General features: G+C 58.9%; 1 protein-coding gene across 2 annotated transcripts in view; it reads left to right on the top strand.

The window, feature by feature from the left end:
* The first annotated feature begins 58 nt into the window (after window positions 1-58).
* Window positions 59-18,247, top strand: part of BOP1 (BOP1 ribosomal biogenesis factor) — a 72,688-nt gene continuing 54,499 nt past the window's right edge. Inside the window, exons 1-3 of one of the 2 annotated variants that reach the window (XM_064441934.1) lie at window positions 59-163; window positions 474-644; window positions 16,367-16,477. In XM_064441934.1, the coding sequence (XP_064298004.1) occupies window positions 74-163; window positions 474-644; window positions 16,367-16,477 (372 nt within the window). In that variant the 5' untranslated portion in view covers window positions 59-73. The other variant, XM_064441935.1, reaches the window with a different exon arrangement.

Below are 18,247 nucleotides of genomic sequence, written 5' to 3'. Positions count from 1 at the left end.
GTCCACCCGGCGCGTCTCCCCGCGCATGCGCCCCCCGCCAGGAAGGCGAGGCCATGCGCATGCGCATCGCGCCATGTCACCTTTCCCCTTTGACCCTTCCCCGCTTATTCCCCTCCCCCCTGCCGGGAGCGCGACCCTCCCGCCCCTCCCCCTCTCCCGGGAGGTGTGTGGGGGGAGGAGCGGTCGGGAAAAGCGGAAAGGCGGCGGCTGGGGGGTGCGGGAGGGCGGTGCCGTGACCTTTGACCCGCGCGCACGTGGTGAGGGCGGCGGCGGCGGCGCACGCGGAGGCATGGAGCAGGTCGGGGCGCGCGTTGCCATGGTTACGGGGCGGCGGGGCCTGGTCCCGGTCCCGGTCCCGGTCCCTATCCCCGTCCCGATCGCGGCCCCGTGGGGCCTGGCCGGGTCCTGCGGCCCCCCCCGTGACCGGCCGCCGCCGCCCTGACCCCCCCCGCCCCCGCCCCGTTCTCTTCCAGCCGAGTCCCGCCGCGGAGAGCGAAGAGCTGACGGACAGCGAGGAGAGCGTCTACTCGGGGCTGGAGGAGTCGGGCAGTGACAGCAGCTCGGCGGGGGAGGAGGAGGAAGAAGAAGAGGAGGAGGAGGCGGCTGAGGAAGGCCCCGGTGGCGGCTCGCTCCCCCGGACACACGTAAGTGCTGAGCGGCCGCCGCGGCCCGCTCCGGTGCCGGTCCCCGTCCCCGAACGCCCGGTGTGGGTGTCCCCCCGCGGCACCCGATGTGGGTGTCCCCCTGTGTCCGGTGGAGGAGGAACGGGTGTGTGGGTGCCCCCCGTGCCCGGTGTGGGTCCCCCCCCGTGAGTGCCCCCCATGCCCAGTACGGCTGCTGTACGCCATGATGGGTGCCCCCTGCACCCAGTGTGGGTGCCCCCCACGCCCAGTGGAGGAGGAGGAAGAGGAGGAGGAGTGATTTTATGGGTGCCCCCTGTGCCCAGTGTGGGTGCTCCCCGTGAGTGCCCCCCGTGCCCAGTGTGGCTGTTGCATGCCCAGTGATGGGTGCCCCCGGCATCCAGTGAGGGTGCCCCCCACGCCCAGTGGAGGAAGAGGAGGAATGGGTTTGTGGGTGCCCCCAGTGACTACCCCCTGTGCCCAGTGTGGCTGCTGCATGCCTGGTGATGTGTGTCCCCTGCACCCTGTGGACAAGGAGGAGGAAGAATGGGCTCGTGGGTGCCCAGTGTGGGTGCCTGGTGATGGGTGCCCCCCACACCCGGTGGAGGATGAGGAGGAGCAGGCATGTATGTGCTTCCCGAGCCCAGTGGAGGAGGAGGAAGAGGAAAAAGAGAAAAGGCAAAAATCATAACTGCGCACCCTTTTTGTTACGGTTTTGCACATAAACCGTAGTGAAACGCCTGCGAAGAGGAACCTTGCTCAGGCCCATGAAATATCCTGTTAACTTTGGGTTTCGCTGTTTTTCTTTGCTTGCACGGGCAGGGGCTCGGGCTGCGCGGCAGCGCTGGGTGGGCGCGAGGAGCCCGAGCTGCACGGCACGTGGAGAAGAGCGACACAGGCCGAGCGCCCGTGCTGCCGTCCCCTGGGAGCCGGGGGTGTCCGACCGCAGAGGGTCGGCAAGGAGGGAACCCCACGGCCACGGAGTCGGGCGACGCTTCTGCTTTTGTGACGAGGCGCAGCGTGGAGAGCTGTAGTGCTGCTTGGTCGCTAGCAGGAACACAGCTTCTGCGCCGGTTTGTGTTTCTAGAGTTGGTGTTAGTGTAAGGCTTCTCTCATAGGTTGTAGATTTTAAAAAAAATTATAAAGATGCGCTCTCACTTCTGTTTCAGAAGGTGCAGGCACAAAGATTGATGGAAAGCTTCATGCTCACGCTTGTCTTGAGATGTTAACCTGCAGATCCCGGTACTTTGGTGCATCGAGCCCGGCATCGCAGCCGGGCAAGGATTGTCCTGCTCTGCCCCGCGCTGGGGCGGCCTCACCCCGAGCGCTGCGGGCAGCGTTGGGTGCTGCAGGACATTAAGGGTACGAAGCTACTGGAGAGTGTCCCGAGGGGGCCACGGAGTTGGGGAAGGGTTTAGAGGGGAAACCGTACGAGGAGCGGCTGGAGTCCCTGGGTTTGTTCAGCTGGAGCAGAGGAGGCCGAGGGCAGCCTCATGGCGCTCTGCAGCTCCCTCCCGAGGGGAGGAGGAGGGACAGGGCTGGTCTCTGCTCTCTGGTGACCAACGCCAGGACCCAAGGTGATGGCAGGGAGATGTGCCAGGGGAGGGTTAGGCTGGGCATAAGGGAAAGGTCCTTCCCCCAGAGGGTGGTGGAGCCCTGGAACAGGCTCCCCAGGGAGGCATCGCGGCACCAGCCTGGCGATGTTCCAGAAGCACTTGGACAAGGCCCTCAGAGACACAGTGTGAATTTGGGGTGTCCTGTGCAGGGACAGGAGCTGGGCTCGGTGGTCCTTGCAGGTCCCTTCCAGCTCAGGACATTATGTGATGCTATGGCACCGTGGCCTCCTTCGCCTAGTTCACACCCCAGGCTTGCTGACAAGAAGTGCCTCGTCGTTAACCTGGCAGTCTGGCTCTGCCTGCGCGAGTATTTGTTTGTTTGGACGACGGGTAGGAGCTTTACCGAGGTCTGGAGTAGAAACTTAGTAAAAGTTCCCCTAGTAACCTGCTCAGCTGCTCCACGGGAGTGTCCGTTGTGCTTCAGCAGCTGGTTACGAGTCCACGGCGTGGGCCGGGCCCGGCGGCCGCTCCAGCCCAGAAATTGCTCTGCAGAAGCGAGGCCTTTTTGTTGTTGTTGTTCTGCTTTGCTTTCCGGAACAATCGGTCCCCAGAATGGCGCGGGCGTTTTGGCTGGTGATGGGGGTTGTTTTCCTTGGCGTTGGCTCTCGGCTCTGTTTTGCCGCGCCGCCGTGTAAGCAGCAGGACGCTTGCTTGAGCCAGGACTGACTGCCAGCGTGTTGTGCATCCGTCTGTCTGTCTGAAAGGCTGGTTCTGAGCCCGCCCCACCCGATCCTGCAGCCTTTTTGTTCAGTGTCCGAGCGTGCGCGATGCCTCAGGTCCGTAGGAAAGGGTCGGCAGGTATCGGGATCCCTCACTGTCTCGTTTGCAACCCGGGCCAAGCCGGAACGTCGCGCGCGCTGTGCCGGGAGCGTGGCCTCAAAAAGAGCAACGGCGGCAGCAGCAGAAGCCGAGGAGGCCGGGGTGTGTTTGATCCTGATCCCTGTTTCTGCTGCTGTGCGATACGTCCCTCACTGCTGCTTCGGGCAGGCGTAGCCCGGTGGTTTTGTAGCGATGTCTCAGTGAAGTCAGATTTCCTGTGTCCGTCCTTGCTTGGCCTCCTGCCTTCACTGTGCGAAGGCAGCAGTGCTGTAGCAGGAGAGGAGCTAGTGCCGTTCCTGCCACGCAGGAGCCCTCTGGGCTGCGTGTGAGGGGAGTTACCTGACACAAACCGCAGCTGCCCTGAGCGGGGGGATGTTAGAGACGAAGCAGAGACGGGACTGGATTCCCTCTTGAGGGGGAAGGGTCCTGAGGGGGTTTCACAGAGGGAAAGGGCATCAAACACACCGGGCTTGGCCAGGAATACATTTACCTATTGTTTCTGGTTGGAAAAAAGAATGGCCCTTGCAAGGGCATCGCTCCCCCAGTGCTGAGTTTAACAGAAGTTTGGTCTGTTCAGACCCTTTTCTTCTCTGGGATCCTGCAGGGAAGTGCCCTTGGTGATTTGCAGCACCTCTGAATGCTTTCTGGCAGAGCTGCAGCCTCCTGCAGCTAGGTTTGCTTCTCTTCCTTCTTCACAGGGCCTCTGCCATAAGTAAGTGGGTTGAAAACTGCTGGGTTAGTGTTAGAAGCTTCAGCAGTTCAGGCAGCTGCAGCTTTTCAGAGGGACTCGACCCGACGACGTCGCGAGCTGTGCGCAGTTTAGAACTTTACGTTGCATCGAAACTGCTGGGGAGCTCGGGGAGGGCAGAGGTAAATGGCAAAGTAAGAATGTCCCAGGATCATCTCGAGCCTTTCCGCGGCCGTTGCTCTGCGCAACGTCCTGCTTTTGCTGTTGGCTTTGGAAGGGAAGCTTTGGAGGAGGAAATGGAGCTAGGCGCCGGGTCGGAGGAAGGGGTGCTCGCAGGGCAGCTCTCAGGCGGGCCTGTCGTTGAACCTGTTCGTATAATAGTGGCATATTTAAAATAATACTGACTTCGGGGTGAGAATGAAGAGAGCTCACTTCCTTCTGCTTAGAAAATATGTCGCTTGCCAGCACCAGAGGGCTGTTTATTTGCCTTTGATAGATATGTTTAATTTTGAGTGATATTTCTTAAATTCTGGTCACAGAATCACAGAATGGCGGGGTTTGGAAGGGACCTCTCGAGATTATCTTGTCCAACCCCCTGCTTGAGCAGGGGTCTCTTAATTGCAGCCTCTTAAAACCTCTGGTTTCTGTTAATTGGCTCTACAGCAGGCAAATCTGCTTAATTTACCAGGAGTTAGTTATGAAAACAGTTAAAAAGCAAGCTAGAATTTTACTTGTATTGGTTGCGATGGCAAAACCTGCCAGGGGATTATTTTTTGTTGCGTTTATAAGGCAGGAGCGTTGACCGGGGGCGCCTGTGGCTGCATCTCAGGGCTTGTGAAGCCTGGGAGCTGCCGTCAGCATGATGGGTAAGAAATTGAGATCGCCACGAGTTGTCAGCCGCCACGCCGCGGCTTCCCCTGCCGCGGGAGGATCTGCCCACCAGCCCTCGCTCTCGCCTGAGCTGGTGGTCCGTGGCCTCGGCCCTGCCTCCCCCGCTGCCCCAGGCACCCGCTTTTGTTTCTTTTTCATTTCTTTTAGTTCAGTGCGCTCCGTAGGAGGGGTTTCGCCGAAGTGATGTGCAAACCCTAAACGGCCTGCGGGTGCTGCCGAGCAGGTGGCAGAGCGCGATTGTCAGGTCCTTAGTTACAGGAATGCAAAAATGAGAAGAAAAGCACTCCAAAAAGAAACACAGACTCTGAGTGTCCTTGACGTTAACCTGTGGCTTTGGGCCTCCTCCAAGCTACCTTCCCTGTAAGGGAATTGGGGATACTGCTGCCCAGGGCTGTGCCCCTAAAATGCTCGAGGGAGCCCTTGCAGGAGTTTAACCCTGGTGAAGAGGGGAAATGGTTTAATTTCCACCTCTCTTAGCAGCCTTTTTGGAAGGGGGCCTGTCCCTGCTCCTCTGGGGGGATTTTAGCCCTTGCCTGAAAGTTTATGGTCAGTTCTTAGATGCCACTTTTTTTTGTTTGGTAGGTCGGTGTGGTGACTTTGGCACTTCTGGGCATGTTGCTGAATGATGGTTTGTAGCCTGCCGGTGAACAGGTATCCCTGAACAGTGGGCATCTCCGAAGGCAGAAGGGACTGGCCTCTGTTTAGCTCGTTCTCAGAAACGTAATGGATTTGTAGCCCTGAGCTTAAAATACATTGCAAGTTACACAGCATTCATTCCCCGTAGAGCGTAGCGCTGCCGGGGACACGATGTAAGTGCCACAGGCGGCCGCCAGCCGTGGCGCGGAGCTGTCGTCGTTACGTGTGGCGGAGACAGCCCCAGTTCTTCCTGCTCCTTGCGGTCAGGTAACAAAGCGCAAATACAGAGTGCAGACCCTCCCTGGCAGCTCCTGAAGCTGTGTTTTCCCAGCAGGATAACAAACTTGGCAGTTGGCAGCTTCTCTGAGGGCTGCCAGAGCGGGGATGTTTCCCATCTCCAGCCTTGTCCTCTCCCTCCTGCTCCTGCTGCGTCTCAGAGATACTTCCCCGAGCCAGGTCACCTCGTTGTGACCGAGAGCTGTCGCCCCCCCTGCTGGGGTAGTTTCCCTTCCGTGAGTTGAGTGGGTTGAATCGGCTCCCCAGGGAGCACGACGGGAGCCGAGCCGGCACACGGGGAGCAGCAGGAGGAGGGTGGGAGGGTAAAGGGCACCTTCCAGCGGCAGAGGTGCTACATCACCTTGCTGCCTGCGGCTCAGAGACCCAGGCCTGATTTTTGCAGTCCTCTTGCGTGTTTCCCTGAGCCTGCTCATTCTAGCCCGGACCACTGTCTGCAACTGTTCTGCAAAGCCGAAGACCTTGTTCTGTCTCACGGGAGTTCACTTTGAAACCACCTTTAGACCTCCTGGCTGATGCCAGTTTGCTCCAGCATCACTTGTGCCTGGCCAGCAGCGTGGACACCTGAGCTGGAGCCGGAGAAGCCTCCAGCTCCTCCCCGCCGGATCTTCAGCCTTGATGTTAAAGACGACTTTGTGCTCTGGGAACGGCTGGCCGCTGCGCGTGTCATGCGAGCCAGGCTCTGGAGCGCTTTCGGAGGGTTTGTGCACATCCTGGCTCTCATGCTGTCCGTATATTCCGGCTGTCCAGCAGGTTAGAGGTTGGGGAGGATTCCCAAGCTGCTTCCAGAGGCTTCTGGACTACGCGCAGGAGAGCTACATGCATCAGCTGGACGCGTGCAGCACTTGGGAATCCACAGGAGGGTCTCCCGCTCTGCCAGAGAAGTGTGGAGAGCACCGGGGAGCTCGTGGAGAAGGATGGCGTGTGGTCGGAGAGGGAAGGGAAGCTTCAGATGTTCTGTGATTGCTCTGAGGATTTCTGCTGAGAGACCAGACAGCAAGGAGCCTTGCTTGCTCAGGTTGCCAGAGCTTTCCTATGGACTCGGCATCGTGGTCGTCATGGAGAGGCCTGTCTGGAGCTCCAGAAAGAGCTGGGGGCTCTGACCCAGGGGCGGAGAGGACACCGCTAATGTCACGCCCCGCAGCGAGGGGTTGGGGCGCTGCTCTGCCGACTGGCTCCTTTACTCCCGGTCTCTCGCTGCTTCCCTAAAACCTGCGGTATTCTGGTGAAAGCCGATGGTTTGCAGGGTGCCGAAGCCAAGTCGATGCTCTCCAGCTGGGCTGATCTTAGTGTTTCCTGCTCCTTCCGTGGAAGCTGTAGGTCTGGCAAGGGAGAAACCTTGCAGAGGGGGGTGTTACTGCTCCCTCAATGTTTTGGTGTTTGAAATACTCAGCTGGAGGTTGCTCCTGAGACGATGAAACACAACAGTTTAGGACGTGTTAGTCTCTGCGCAGAATTCAAGCGTAGATGGTGGGATGGGGCGGTGCCTCTCCGGAGCTGTGCTCCTTCCCATGATCCTGGTGGTTATCTGCAGCTCCCTGCAGGAAGACGCTTTTAGGAAGTCAGAGTGTAAGAAGTAAGAAGTGTTGGGGCTTAAAAAATACCACAGAGGAGTAAAGGCAGCCTCTCCGGAGGACAGAAGAGAGAGAGGTACTGAGCTGCGAGCCAGCGCTGGCGCCTCAGTCTGCGGAGAAGTGTTAATCCAGTCTGAGCAGCAAGGTGCTGAACTGAGTTGTGCTGTCCCAGCTCCCTTCGGGATCCAGGAGCGAGAAAGGCCACTGCCTCCGCCACCTGCCTGTCAGCAGATTGCAAAGCCCCGTTCTTGGTGCCTCTCTAGCTCGCAGGGCTGTGTAAATATTAGGCTGTCCTTGTCGGATTAGATTTCCTCTTAATGACTTCCAGCGTTCTGACAAGCCGTGCTTTCTTCCTTGGCAGCCCCGGTGCTGAGCTGAGCCGTCCGACTCTGCTCTCAGGGCCCCTGGGGAAAAGCCCGGTGGCCTGCAGTTGAAGGCCAGGCTGAAATGTTTATTTTCTGCTTTTGTAATCCAGGAAGCCCCTTCAGCGCTGTTCTGTCAGAGAGTCCCTGCTGTGGCACCGAGCGCCTGAAATAAATCTGTCCCGTGCCGGGTGTAGGCATCGGGGAGGCGCTGCCGGTGCAGCGAGGGCCGCCTGGCGCTTCCCTTCCCGCGGGGGTTGCACCCGGGCGCCTTGCCTTGCTCCGGCCCGTTCACGTGCACAGCTCGGAGCACCCTCGCAGGGCTCTGGGCTGCGGTACCGCATCCGACTCCTCTCTGCTGCTCCACCAGCGCCTGCCAGTGGGCCTGCGCTCAGTTCCCTTCCGCTCCGTGGCTCCACGCTGCCGTCAGCTCGGTACCGCGCAGCCACGCCGGCAGGACCCCCCCGTTTGGGGCTGAGTATTCCGTACGGGGGGCTGCGCCGCGGAGCCCCTTGGGGCAGTTCTCTCCAGCCCAGTATCGCTTTTTCTCCTTTCCTCCGGATTCGTTTGTAGTTGTGTTTGCTGCACCAGTCTTAAGCAGGAAAGCAGCTGACAAGGTCTTTGGTGGCGGCCTGATTTCTGCAGAGCCTTCTTCCCCTGGGACGTATTTCTAGCAGTCGTGGAAGGAAGGAAACCACTGCTCATACCGACAGCGGCTCATGGCACCGGTGGAAGTGCTGCCTCTTGGTGGCCAGCACGCCGGCGGTGCCTTGCTAAGTCACTGCGCCGAGAGAGTGCCAGGGTCTCGGCGTCCCCGGCCTGCTGCGCTGACCCCTGCCCCAGCCCGGTGCCGGCGTTACCGGGGTGCGGAGGGCTGTGCTCCGCTCCGAGCCTAGGTCGGGGCAGGGCTCCGTGCTCCTGGCGGGGCCGGGCCGGCTTTCACACGCTCAGCGTTACGCCCTCTGGACAGAAGCTCTGCAAAGGAAAGCTGAAGGAGTAAACAGCAAACCTGCTGAGTTTGCCTGGCACTCTGGCAAGCTGTCTCTGTCTTGAGATGTGTTAGTTCTTGAGTCTGGTACGTGAGCGAGACTCCCTGCAGGCGCGCGGCGTCCCCTTTCTGAGCTGTTAGCAGTTCTGTCAGCCCCATGAAATGGAACAAATCGATGCTTGCCCGCAGGGTGAAAAATTTCAGGCTTGTTGCTTGTACTGACAGTTTTAGCATGAGTTACCTCTCCCCATCTCAGGACTTCAGCTCTCGCAGGAATACGTCTTGCAGAGGTACAGCGGGCTGGCTGATCGGTGCATCGGTACTAGAAGACGGGCGTGTAGAGCCAGGTGATGAGAGGAAGTTAATAGCAGCCGACTTCCTCGAAGCACCGCGAGTGACGTGGCCTGCGAGGTTCTGTCTCCTGGTTCTGGAGCGGTTAGGGGAGGAAGGCTTGACCTGGTGGAAGCGAGACAGCATCCACTCTCTGCCAAAGGCACCGGGATGTGGAAAGATTGCTTTGTCTCCAACTGCGATGGGGACCTGTGACCAGTGTTGGCCCGACGTCACTCGCTTCGTCCTACAGGGAGGATCCGGAATCCCAGAATCCCAGACTGGTGGGGGCTGGGAGGATCCCCTGGAGCTCACCCCGTCCCACCCCTGCTGGAGCAGGCACCCCCAGAGCAGGGGCACAGGGCCGCGTCCAGGCGGGGGGTGAATGTCTCCAGGGAAGGGACCCCACAGCCTCTCTGGGCAGCCTGTGCCCCTGCTCTGGCACCCGCACAGGGAAGGGGTTTGTCCTCATGTTCAGGTGGAGCTTCCCGTGTTCCAGCTTGTGCCCGTGGCCCCTTGGCCTGGCGTTGGGCACCGCTGAAAAGAGCCCGGCCCATCCCCCTGACACCCGCCCTTCAGATATTTATAGGCATTGATGAGATCCCCCCTCAGGCCAGTGTGAGTTCCTCCCGGGCTCCCGAAGCAGCAGCCACGTTCCAGAGGCCGCTGCTTGCCCAGACTTGGTCGCGCCGTCCTGGTCACTCCAAGGCTGGCTGAGCAACGTGGTTTGTCCTGGCCCTGGTAGAAGCCGCTTTACTGCTCTTGTTTGGAAGGCGTTGCTTTGGATCTTCTTACATCCGAGCTCAAACCTGAGGTGCGCAGTGGGCTGTGATCGCGTGAGATGTTGTCTTGTATCTTGTCGCTTACAAGAGGTTACCTGAGAATGGAAACCTCTTAGAAAGCCGCAGCTGATAATGAGGTAAACACATGGTTTAAGCTGTTAAACTGCCACTAGGCTTAGCTGGTCTTACAGGCTTCTTTCTACTAATCGGAAGGAATTATGCAGCTTCATCGTAGCTTTCTTCGCAGGCCTAGCGTGTTGTTTGTCCCTGAATCGGCAGCAGTTGGTGCAGAGGCACTGGAACAGCTGGACTGCTGCAGGTCGGTGTTTACGCGTGTCGAGGGGAGGTGGAAGAGGACAGGTCCTGGGGAGCAGCCCACACGACTATGCTGTAGCTCACGGGGCTGTGAGTTTGGGAATCCTGTTTCTAGCCCTGTTGCAAGCTAGACCACTGCTGCCCCTTTAGGTATCATTTTTCCGTGTGCGAAACACGATTTAGCTGTTCTGCCTCACAGGGTGAGCAGAGCAACTGGCAACACGAGGCCCAAGAACCCCCTCGCTTTAGCAAAGGCAGAGGTGATGTGTGTGCGTTGGTTGCTTGTTTTTCCCCACTTTACCGTACGATCTTGGCGAGGTCTGGGCTTGGCACTGAGGAGGAAGAGTCTCTCACTGGGATCATGGAATCATTAAGGTTGGGCAAGACCTCAAGGATCATCCCATCCAACCCCCAACCCAACACCCCCAGGTCTCCTAAACCGTGTCCCCAAGGGCCACGTCTACACGGTTTTGGGCCCCCCCAGGGACGGTGACTCCCCCACCTCTCTGGGCAGCCTGTGCCAGGGCCTGACCGCTCTTGCAGGGGAGAACTTTTTCCCAATACCCAATCTAAACCTCCCCTGACGCAGCTTAGGGCTCTTTCTACTACTTGGGTGCACATCCCAGCATCTGGTAAAGCTGCGAGAAACCTTGCCGCCCCTCTCCTGGCCACGGGACGGTTGCTCAGTCCCACATAAGCATAAGCTGTTGCCACAGCTCCCAAACCCACCTGCTCTAGGACTGCTTCTGCGGTAGGGTCTGCTGTCTGTTCGCTCCAGCCCTGACTGGTGCGTCTGGTCTTGCTGCTGCCCGTCCTCCCCCTCACCTATTCAGCTGCTTGTAACTCAACGCTGTCTGCAGCAGCAGCGCCCAGCTAGTGCACCCCTTCCTCCAGCTTTCCCGCTGAGAGATTCCGCCCCGCCATAGCTGGGGATCGCTGGGACAGCAGGGACCTGTTGTTTGGGACCCTCAGGACAAGAAGGGCCTGGAGGGGCTGGAGCGTGTCCAGAGAAGGGCAGCGGGGCTGGGGCAGGGTCTGGAGCACAAGTGTGCTGGGGGGTGGCTGACGGGGCTGGGGGGGTTTAGCCTGGAGAAGGGGGGGCTGAGGGGAGCCCTTCTCGCTCTCTGCAGCTGCCTGAGAGGGGCTGGAGTGAGGGGGGGGCTGGTCTCTGCTCCCAAGTCACCAGGGACAGGTGAGAGGGAATGGCCCCAAGCTGCGTCAGGGGAGGTTTAGGTTGGGTATTGGGAACAATTTCTTTCCTGCAAGAGTGGTCAGGGATTGCAGGAGGCTGCCCAGAGAGGTGGGGGAGTCCCCGTCCCTGGCGGGGTTCAAACACTGTGTAGCCGTGGGACTTGGGGACACGGTTTAGGGACCTGGGGGTGTTGGGTTGGCGGTTGGACTTGATCTTAGAGGTCTTTTCCAACCTTAATGATTCTATGATTCTGTGACCTTTCTCCCTTCCTGCTGGAAAATTGCAAGCCAGGAGTTCCTGATCTTTTCTCCACACCACGGAGGAACTGTGTGGGAGCGCTCTGAGAGCCTTACGGTGGGAGGGGAGCAGGTTTTGCTTAGGGGAAGGGGAGCCAAAGGAGCTACTGATGTTTTAATCCAGCTTCCAGTGGCTCTTGGTTTGGGGAGGAAAAGGAGGATCTACCCAGGCCATTTACATGTGCTGATGCTTATTTTACTGACTAGCAAATGCAGCGGGGGACACTTCTCTTTCCGATTCAGCTAGTCCAGGCAGCTGCTGAACAGTCTGCCTACTTCTGAGGCTGCCAAGTACAGGTGCCACAGCAGGGGTGGCTTAAGGAAATAAGCAGGACTGGTGTAGGCAGGGATGGTACCCCTTATTACACAGGCTTATCTAGCTGGAGGGCGTGGAAGAGCTTTGGCTTAGACAAGCCTTCTTCAGTTCTGCTTCTCTTTCACACCTGAGGGGCTTGCGTTCCTGAAAGCGTACTTTCTTTCTCTAATTTGTAACTAAAGATATTGCCTCTCCTTAGCACCTTTGCTGGCGTAAGACTCTGCAGTTGGGTACATGATGTGCTTTTTGCAGCATAAGCGGGGAGAGCCGGCTCTGCCTGGGCTGGAAAGCTGTTCCCTCGCCCTGGCCCAGACACGGAGAGGCTCCCGCAGCGCAGCAGCGCGGCGCTTGCGTCCGGCCGAGCGTGGTTTGCCGGCTCGCCTGTTAGATGGTGTACAGAGGAGCGCTCTGAGGATGTGGCTCTCCTCAAAGGCTGCCAGCGGTATTTTTCCTCTCCTTTTTGCCCATCCGGTTTGTGGTTTAGTTTAGATTAATCCCTTTTTTCCTAGTTCCTCTGAATCTTCTGTTGAATTTACCTGTTGGAGGTTGCGGTAGAGGAACCCCAGCTGATCCGCACGGGGGGTGGATTTGGGAGGGAGGACGTTACAGGTCTCACTGGTGTGGGAGCTTCACTCTTTCTTCCCTTGTCCCCCTTGTTACAGCTAAACCTGTTCTCAAGTCCTGTCTGCGCTGTTGAAACCCACCAGCTGCCCCAGGTCTCCCCTTCAGCGACCAAAGCTGCCAGAAACGGGGCTTGGCGATGCCCGTGGCTGATGCTCGGCGCTGCCCGACTCCCCTCTGACCTGTGGTCTGGGGGTGCGGGCTCCTGGCTCCCCGCTAGCCCTGGGTGCCCGGGGGGGCCAGGCGGTCCCCATCCCCAAGCCCTGGCAGCAGCTGCGGTGGTAGCGGGGTGCCGGCAGGGCAGTTTTGAGGGGTTTGGCAGGGTTTTGCGGTGTGTCGGCATTGCTTGCCGCCCTCTGGTGGAACGAGCCTTTCTGCACGGGGCGGCCTGGGCGGCGGAGCAAAGCTTCGGTTATTCCTGCGTCCCAACGCAGCCCCTGCGAAGCGGAGGGGACCAGCCTGTCCCTGCCCGCCCGCCCGCCCGGGACCCAGGCAGACCGACCCCCAGCTGCGTAGGGGAAAACCCTTTGCGGGCGTCAAGGTAAATGCACCTGGAAGATGCAGAGAGGCGCTTCCGATAAGGCTGCAAGAGGAGTGAACGGTGACGGTGCTCCCTGCGACCAGGGCTGCTGGCCCTGCCGCTCCTGGCACCCCCTTAGAGCCCTCTCTGCTTCAAACAGATAATTTTTTTTTTTCTGATAAAATGGTTTTAGCGTTCAGTGTGCATTCACTGTTCCCCAGGTGGGCTTTAGTCAAGTATTATAGGGTGCTGGGTGCGTGATTGATGTCCTAGCTGAGGTCTGTCTCATTTTCCTGGCAAAGCTAACTTGAAGGATTTGAACGTGCCGATAGACGTCCCTCATGCCTGGATGCTGGCGTCTGGTTTGCCGGCATGCCAGCCAGGGTGGATCTCCTGCAAGAATCCTGGGCAAGAGACTGGCTTGTGACAGCTCTCAGAGCAAACTCAGGGCCTGGGGAGCATGTGGGCCTCTGTCTGTCCTCCCCAACCGCGTGGACTGAGAGGCTGAGCACCACTGGGGTAAGAGCAGGAGCACTGGAGCAACTGTGTGCCACCTCCTGGCGTGGCCGCGGCTCCCGAGGACGCTGGCAGCTCGTAGCACCATCACCCAGATCTGCGGCGCAGGGTCCTTCTCCAGTCTCATCGTGGCGGAGGAGAGAGGGGGGAAATGAGGGGAAGATGGAAACTCAAGTCCAAAGCCATTGTAGCGCCAAGAGCCTGGAAAAAAACTTATCTCCAATCTCCCTTTTTAAAAATTTTTTAATAAAGCCTTTTGTTTTTGCAGTAATCTCATCCTCTTGCCGGCCCAGTATTTTCCAGGCTCTCTCCCACCCCTCTCCCTGCGGCTCGGGGGAGCTGCGCTGGTGTGTACGTACAGCAGAAGGTGATCACACACTGTGCAGATTTTACTGCTCCCGCGAGGGACATTTTCTGGGGCTGTTTTTCCGATTATTTCACTGAATCCTCCCGTAAACCCGATCTAGCCAGGGTCCCCATTCTCCCCCTACCCCCACTCCGAGTGGTGCGCGGGGGGAGAGAATCTCTTTTCCAGGGAAGGATCTGTAGCTTATTCGGCACCCACACAGCAGGTCAGCGAGTGGGCGAAGTCTGATGGTCGGTGCTGTCTGATTACCCGTGTCTGAGGAGGGAATTAATTCCTACCCGAGGCGTGCCCCATGGGTTTTCTCTGACGGGAGCAGAACCTATGGCCCGTGTGTCCTGCCCGCTGCGGGTTCTGCTGTGGAAAAAAAAGGTGGGATAACCCAAGCAACGGAGGCTGCGTTCAGCCCCCTGTGCGTGAGGTCGCTCCCACCGCTCCCCATGGGCCGCCTCGGTCGGACGTGTCTGGCACGGCGTGCAACGCGTGTGATGGCGGGATTCTCTCATCGTGGTGACGTTGCCACCTTGGGGGCCGTGTCTGCAGCCCGTTCCTGCCCCGACCTCTGCCCAGGTCTCTTCCAAAGGCATTTGGGGCTCCGAGCGGCTCCAAATGTGCCCATCGCTTTGAAACCCACCAGTAACTTCAGATTACGCAGGCGAGATGGTTGGGTGCTTCACCCGGTCTCAAGCACCTTGTCCGGCAGCTCTAGAGTCCCGAGTGCGAGCGTGGTGGAGCCCATCGGCAGGCAGGACCTTCGCCGACGTTCGGTGCTGGGAAGAGCCTGCTCTCGTGGTAGTGTCGTGGGAGGCACCAGAAACCCCCGTGCACTTGTCCTGCCCGATAAAGGGAATGGTGCTGCAGGGTCCGTCCTTACCTGAGAGAGGAGGCTCTAGGATCTGCTGGGGATCTGCTGTGGGGCAGATCTGCCATTCAGAGAGACCTTGATGGGCAGGAGAGAACGACTGACAGGTGAAGGGTGAAGAATGTGAAGTCCTGCACTTGGGACAGAATAACCCCAGGCAACAGGGCAGGCAGGGGTTGAAGCTCTGGAGGAAAGGGCCTGGGGGTCCTGGGGACAGCATGGGGGTCCTGGGAACAGCGTGGGGGTCAGCGGGTGTCCTGAACAACACCAACCGACCACACCAAGGGCTGTGCTGGCAGGAGCACGGGGGTTGGGCTCCTTCACCTCTGTTTGGCACTTGAGACCCGTCCAGCCTGGGGCTCCCCAGTACAACCCAGTGACAGACAGGAAGGAGTCTAATGGAGGGCACTGAGGTGGTCGGTGCCGGAGCATGGGGCACGAGGAGGGTCTGTGAGCTGGCCTCTTCAGCCGGGAGAAGGGGCAGCTTTTGCTGTCTGCAACTGTGTGAGGGAGCGTGGAGATGGAGCCAGGCTCTCGTGATGCCGAGGCGCGGCACGAGGCAACGGGCACAAGGTGCAGCAAGGAAAATTCCGGTTGAGCGTCAGGCGTGTTCTTGCCCACGGGAGTCGTGGAGCCCTGGAACAGGACCCAGAGAGGTGCCGAGATCTCCATCCTTGGAGATACTCAAAACTTGACCAGACGAGGTGGTCCCAAGCACCCGGATCTGACTTTGAAGCTGGCTCTGCTTTTGAGCGGGGGGTTGGATTAGGGACCTCCAGAGGTCCTTTCCAGCATAGATGTTTCCGTTCCCGTGACCTGAGTTTGTGTGGCTGCTGCTGCACTCCTTGCCTCCTGAGCCGTAGCCACGCTGGCGCCTCATCCTCGGCTGTTGCTGTTCTGACGGACGCTCGGAGGAGGCAGTGCCGCTGGGAAGCCCTCTCCCCGCTCCGCCTGTCCGTGCAGGTTGGGTGGTTGCAGCCTCTGCCTTGGTTGTGCCGCTGCGTGGTCTCGGTGGTGTTGAGCTCCAGGGGAAAAGAGGGGCAGAGAGCCTTGAAATGACTCTGGAGGATGGCTGGGATGTGGAGGCTGTGGAGAATAATTTTGGGCCTCATGAGTGAGAATGCAACTCCTGGGTAAGCTGAGCAGCTCCCAGTGAGCTTCTCGGGCAACCTGTCCTCAGAAGGGAGGTGACTGACTCTCTCTCTTTGCAGTCCCAGGTGAATGTAAGCACACGCTGCTTAACAAGCCCTTTCCTTCCTTCCTTCCTTCCTTCCTTCCTTCCTTCCTTCCTTCCTTCCTTCCTTCCTTCCTTCCTTCCTTCCTTCCTTCCTTCCTTCCTTCCTTCCTTCCTTCCTTCCTTCCTTCCTTCCTTCCTTCCTTCCTTCCTTCCTTCCTTCCTCCCTTCCTCCCTTCCTCCCTTCCTCCCTTCCTCCCTTCCTCCCTTCCTCCCTTCCTCCCTTCCTCCCTTCCTCCCTTCCTCCCTTCCTCCCTTCCTCCCTTCCTCCCTTCCTCCCTTCCTCCCTTCCTTCCCTCCCTCTGTAACGTGGCGTCCCGGAGGACCTAAGAGCGAGGTGTTGTACTGCGCAGCGCTGTCCGGGCTGGGGCATGAAGTGCTCTGTGGTGATCCTGGACCCTGGCAGCAGGCAACACTTTGGTGGCAGCTTCAGATTTCATTGCCCAGCCGAGGTTTCTGCCGTAGCCAACACAAAAACGCAAAGGTTCGCATGATGGGATCTTATTAAGCTATTTTTTTCTGTCTTTCAGGCCACAGGGGCTTGCAGGAAGAGCAAAGTCTTGGAGGATGATTCATCACTGAAGGAAAATGAGCGTCTGCTTGCTCAGGATGAATATGAAGAAGACAGCTCAGATGAAGAGGTAGGACCCATTGCAACTTTTTCCTATGTGTGGATACGAGACAGAGGTGATGGGTTTCCCTCTCCACGCTGGCTTCTCTGCGAACTCGAAGCGGGGGGTATGGTCGAGCAGCGCTGTCCCTGAAAGGGAATCGCTCAGGCTCCTCCTTGGTGCCGGTGCAGGGCAGGCCGGAGGCACCAAGCCGGGGCTCTTAAGGAGACTCTTGGTGAGGGTACGTTGCTCGGGTGCGTCGCTTGGAGCGTCTGGGGCAGCCAAAAGGAATGTCACGTCCACCTTGGATGTGTGGGAGGAACCTCCTTTCCGCCCTTCCTAGAAGGGGCACAAAAAGCCAGAGCTGGGCTTTCAGCCCAGGGTCAGAGAGGGTTTCTTCAGCCGTTTCAAAGGTGGCTGAGCCTCACCCATGGCCCTTGGGGCTGCGTTCGCTGCTGAGGGACCTGCCCCGCTCTCGGAGGGAACCTCTCTGGGTTTCGTGCGTCGGGAAAGATTGGAAACCGCTTGCATGGAAGATAGCAGGATCTCAGCAGTAAAATACCCCTAGGGTTTGGTTGTTCCAGACAAACTTTGCTGCCTTTCTTAATCGTCTGCTAAATCAGTTAACGTGATTGGCGTCAATCAGCTGTTTCAGTAGAGCCCCGGGGTCGGATGGAGGGGTTGCCAAGGGCTGTGGGGGCGTTTGGATCTGGCCCTTATTGCTGGGATTTTGGTTCACCTGAAAAGGGTACTGGGTAGCCTCATACATGACTTGGACAAATGCTTGGGAAGCCTCCTGGGCGCCGGTTAGGTGGAATATTTCAGGCTGTCTCCTCCTTAACCGCTGAGAAATAACAGAGCACAGAAAGTCCTGCGTGACCAGGCAGGTGAGGAGCCAGGCGGTGCCTGCTGCGCGCTGCAAGCGCTCTGAGCGAGGAGCTCCGACAGCTCGCTCGCATGGGGTGCCTGGCTGGCGAGGAAAGGCCGTGGGTACGGGGGGACGTCGGGAGGAACGGCAGCGTGGCACCCGGGGCTTGGGGCGGGAGTTTTCCGAGCGGGGAGGTGAGCGGGACCCTGGCTGCACACCCAGCTTCAGGAAAGCGCTTTGGCATCGCTGACGGACAGTTCAAAGGGCCTAGGCTTGCGTTTAGCGGTGCTTTGAGGGATGCATCTGTTCCTGTTTCAGCCCCCGCGGAGGGGAGGGGGAGGATTGGGTGCCTGCCGGCCTTCCTGGTCCAGCGAGGGCCCGAAAGGTTAGATGTTAGAGGCCCACCTGGGCTAGCGCTGGAGCTGCCGGCAGTCCCTGCCCCCGGGTCTGGAATAGAGATTTAGAGAGAGGGGGAAATATATGACTATAGAAAACATACACTTGTGTAATGTCTCCAGCATAACCCAGGAAAAAAACCCTTTCATGCAGGAATTCAAGGTCTCTCTCTCCCCAGCTGGTCCTGCTTCAGGGCCCCGGTGGGGGGAGCGCTGATTCAGAACCTGTTGACATCAGAGCAGCTTCCAGTGGCTTTGTTCCTTGTTCCCCGTTCCCAGCCCCCTGCCCTCCCTCTGTAATTGTATTTATCTCTTCCACAAGAACCCTGATGCTTCTGCTTCCTGTGGCTGGGATGCGCACACTGGGCGCTTTGTGCTCGCCTCCACGAGGAGCATCGCCCAGCGCTTCTCTGCGGCTTTGTCTCTCGGTGGCCCGCAAGCGCTGGGAGGGGAGGGCAGCGTCCCCCATTGGGGCAGGGGCAGCTCGGACGCGAGCAGGGCCAGGAAAACACTTTCTGGCTGTGAATAGGATCCTTA

Source organism: Phalacrocorax carbo, chromosome 2, assembly GCF_963921805.1.
Source record: "Phalacrocorax carbo chromosome 2, bPhaCar2.1, whole genome shotgun sequence".
NCBI classification, from domain to species: domain Eukaryota; kingdom Metazoa; phylum Chordata; class Aves; order Suliformes; family Phalacrocoracidae; genus Phalacrocorax; species Phalacrocorax carbo.
Note: the sequence above shows the minus strand (reverse complement) of the source record. Positions and strands in the feature narration are given on the sequence as shown.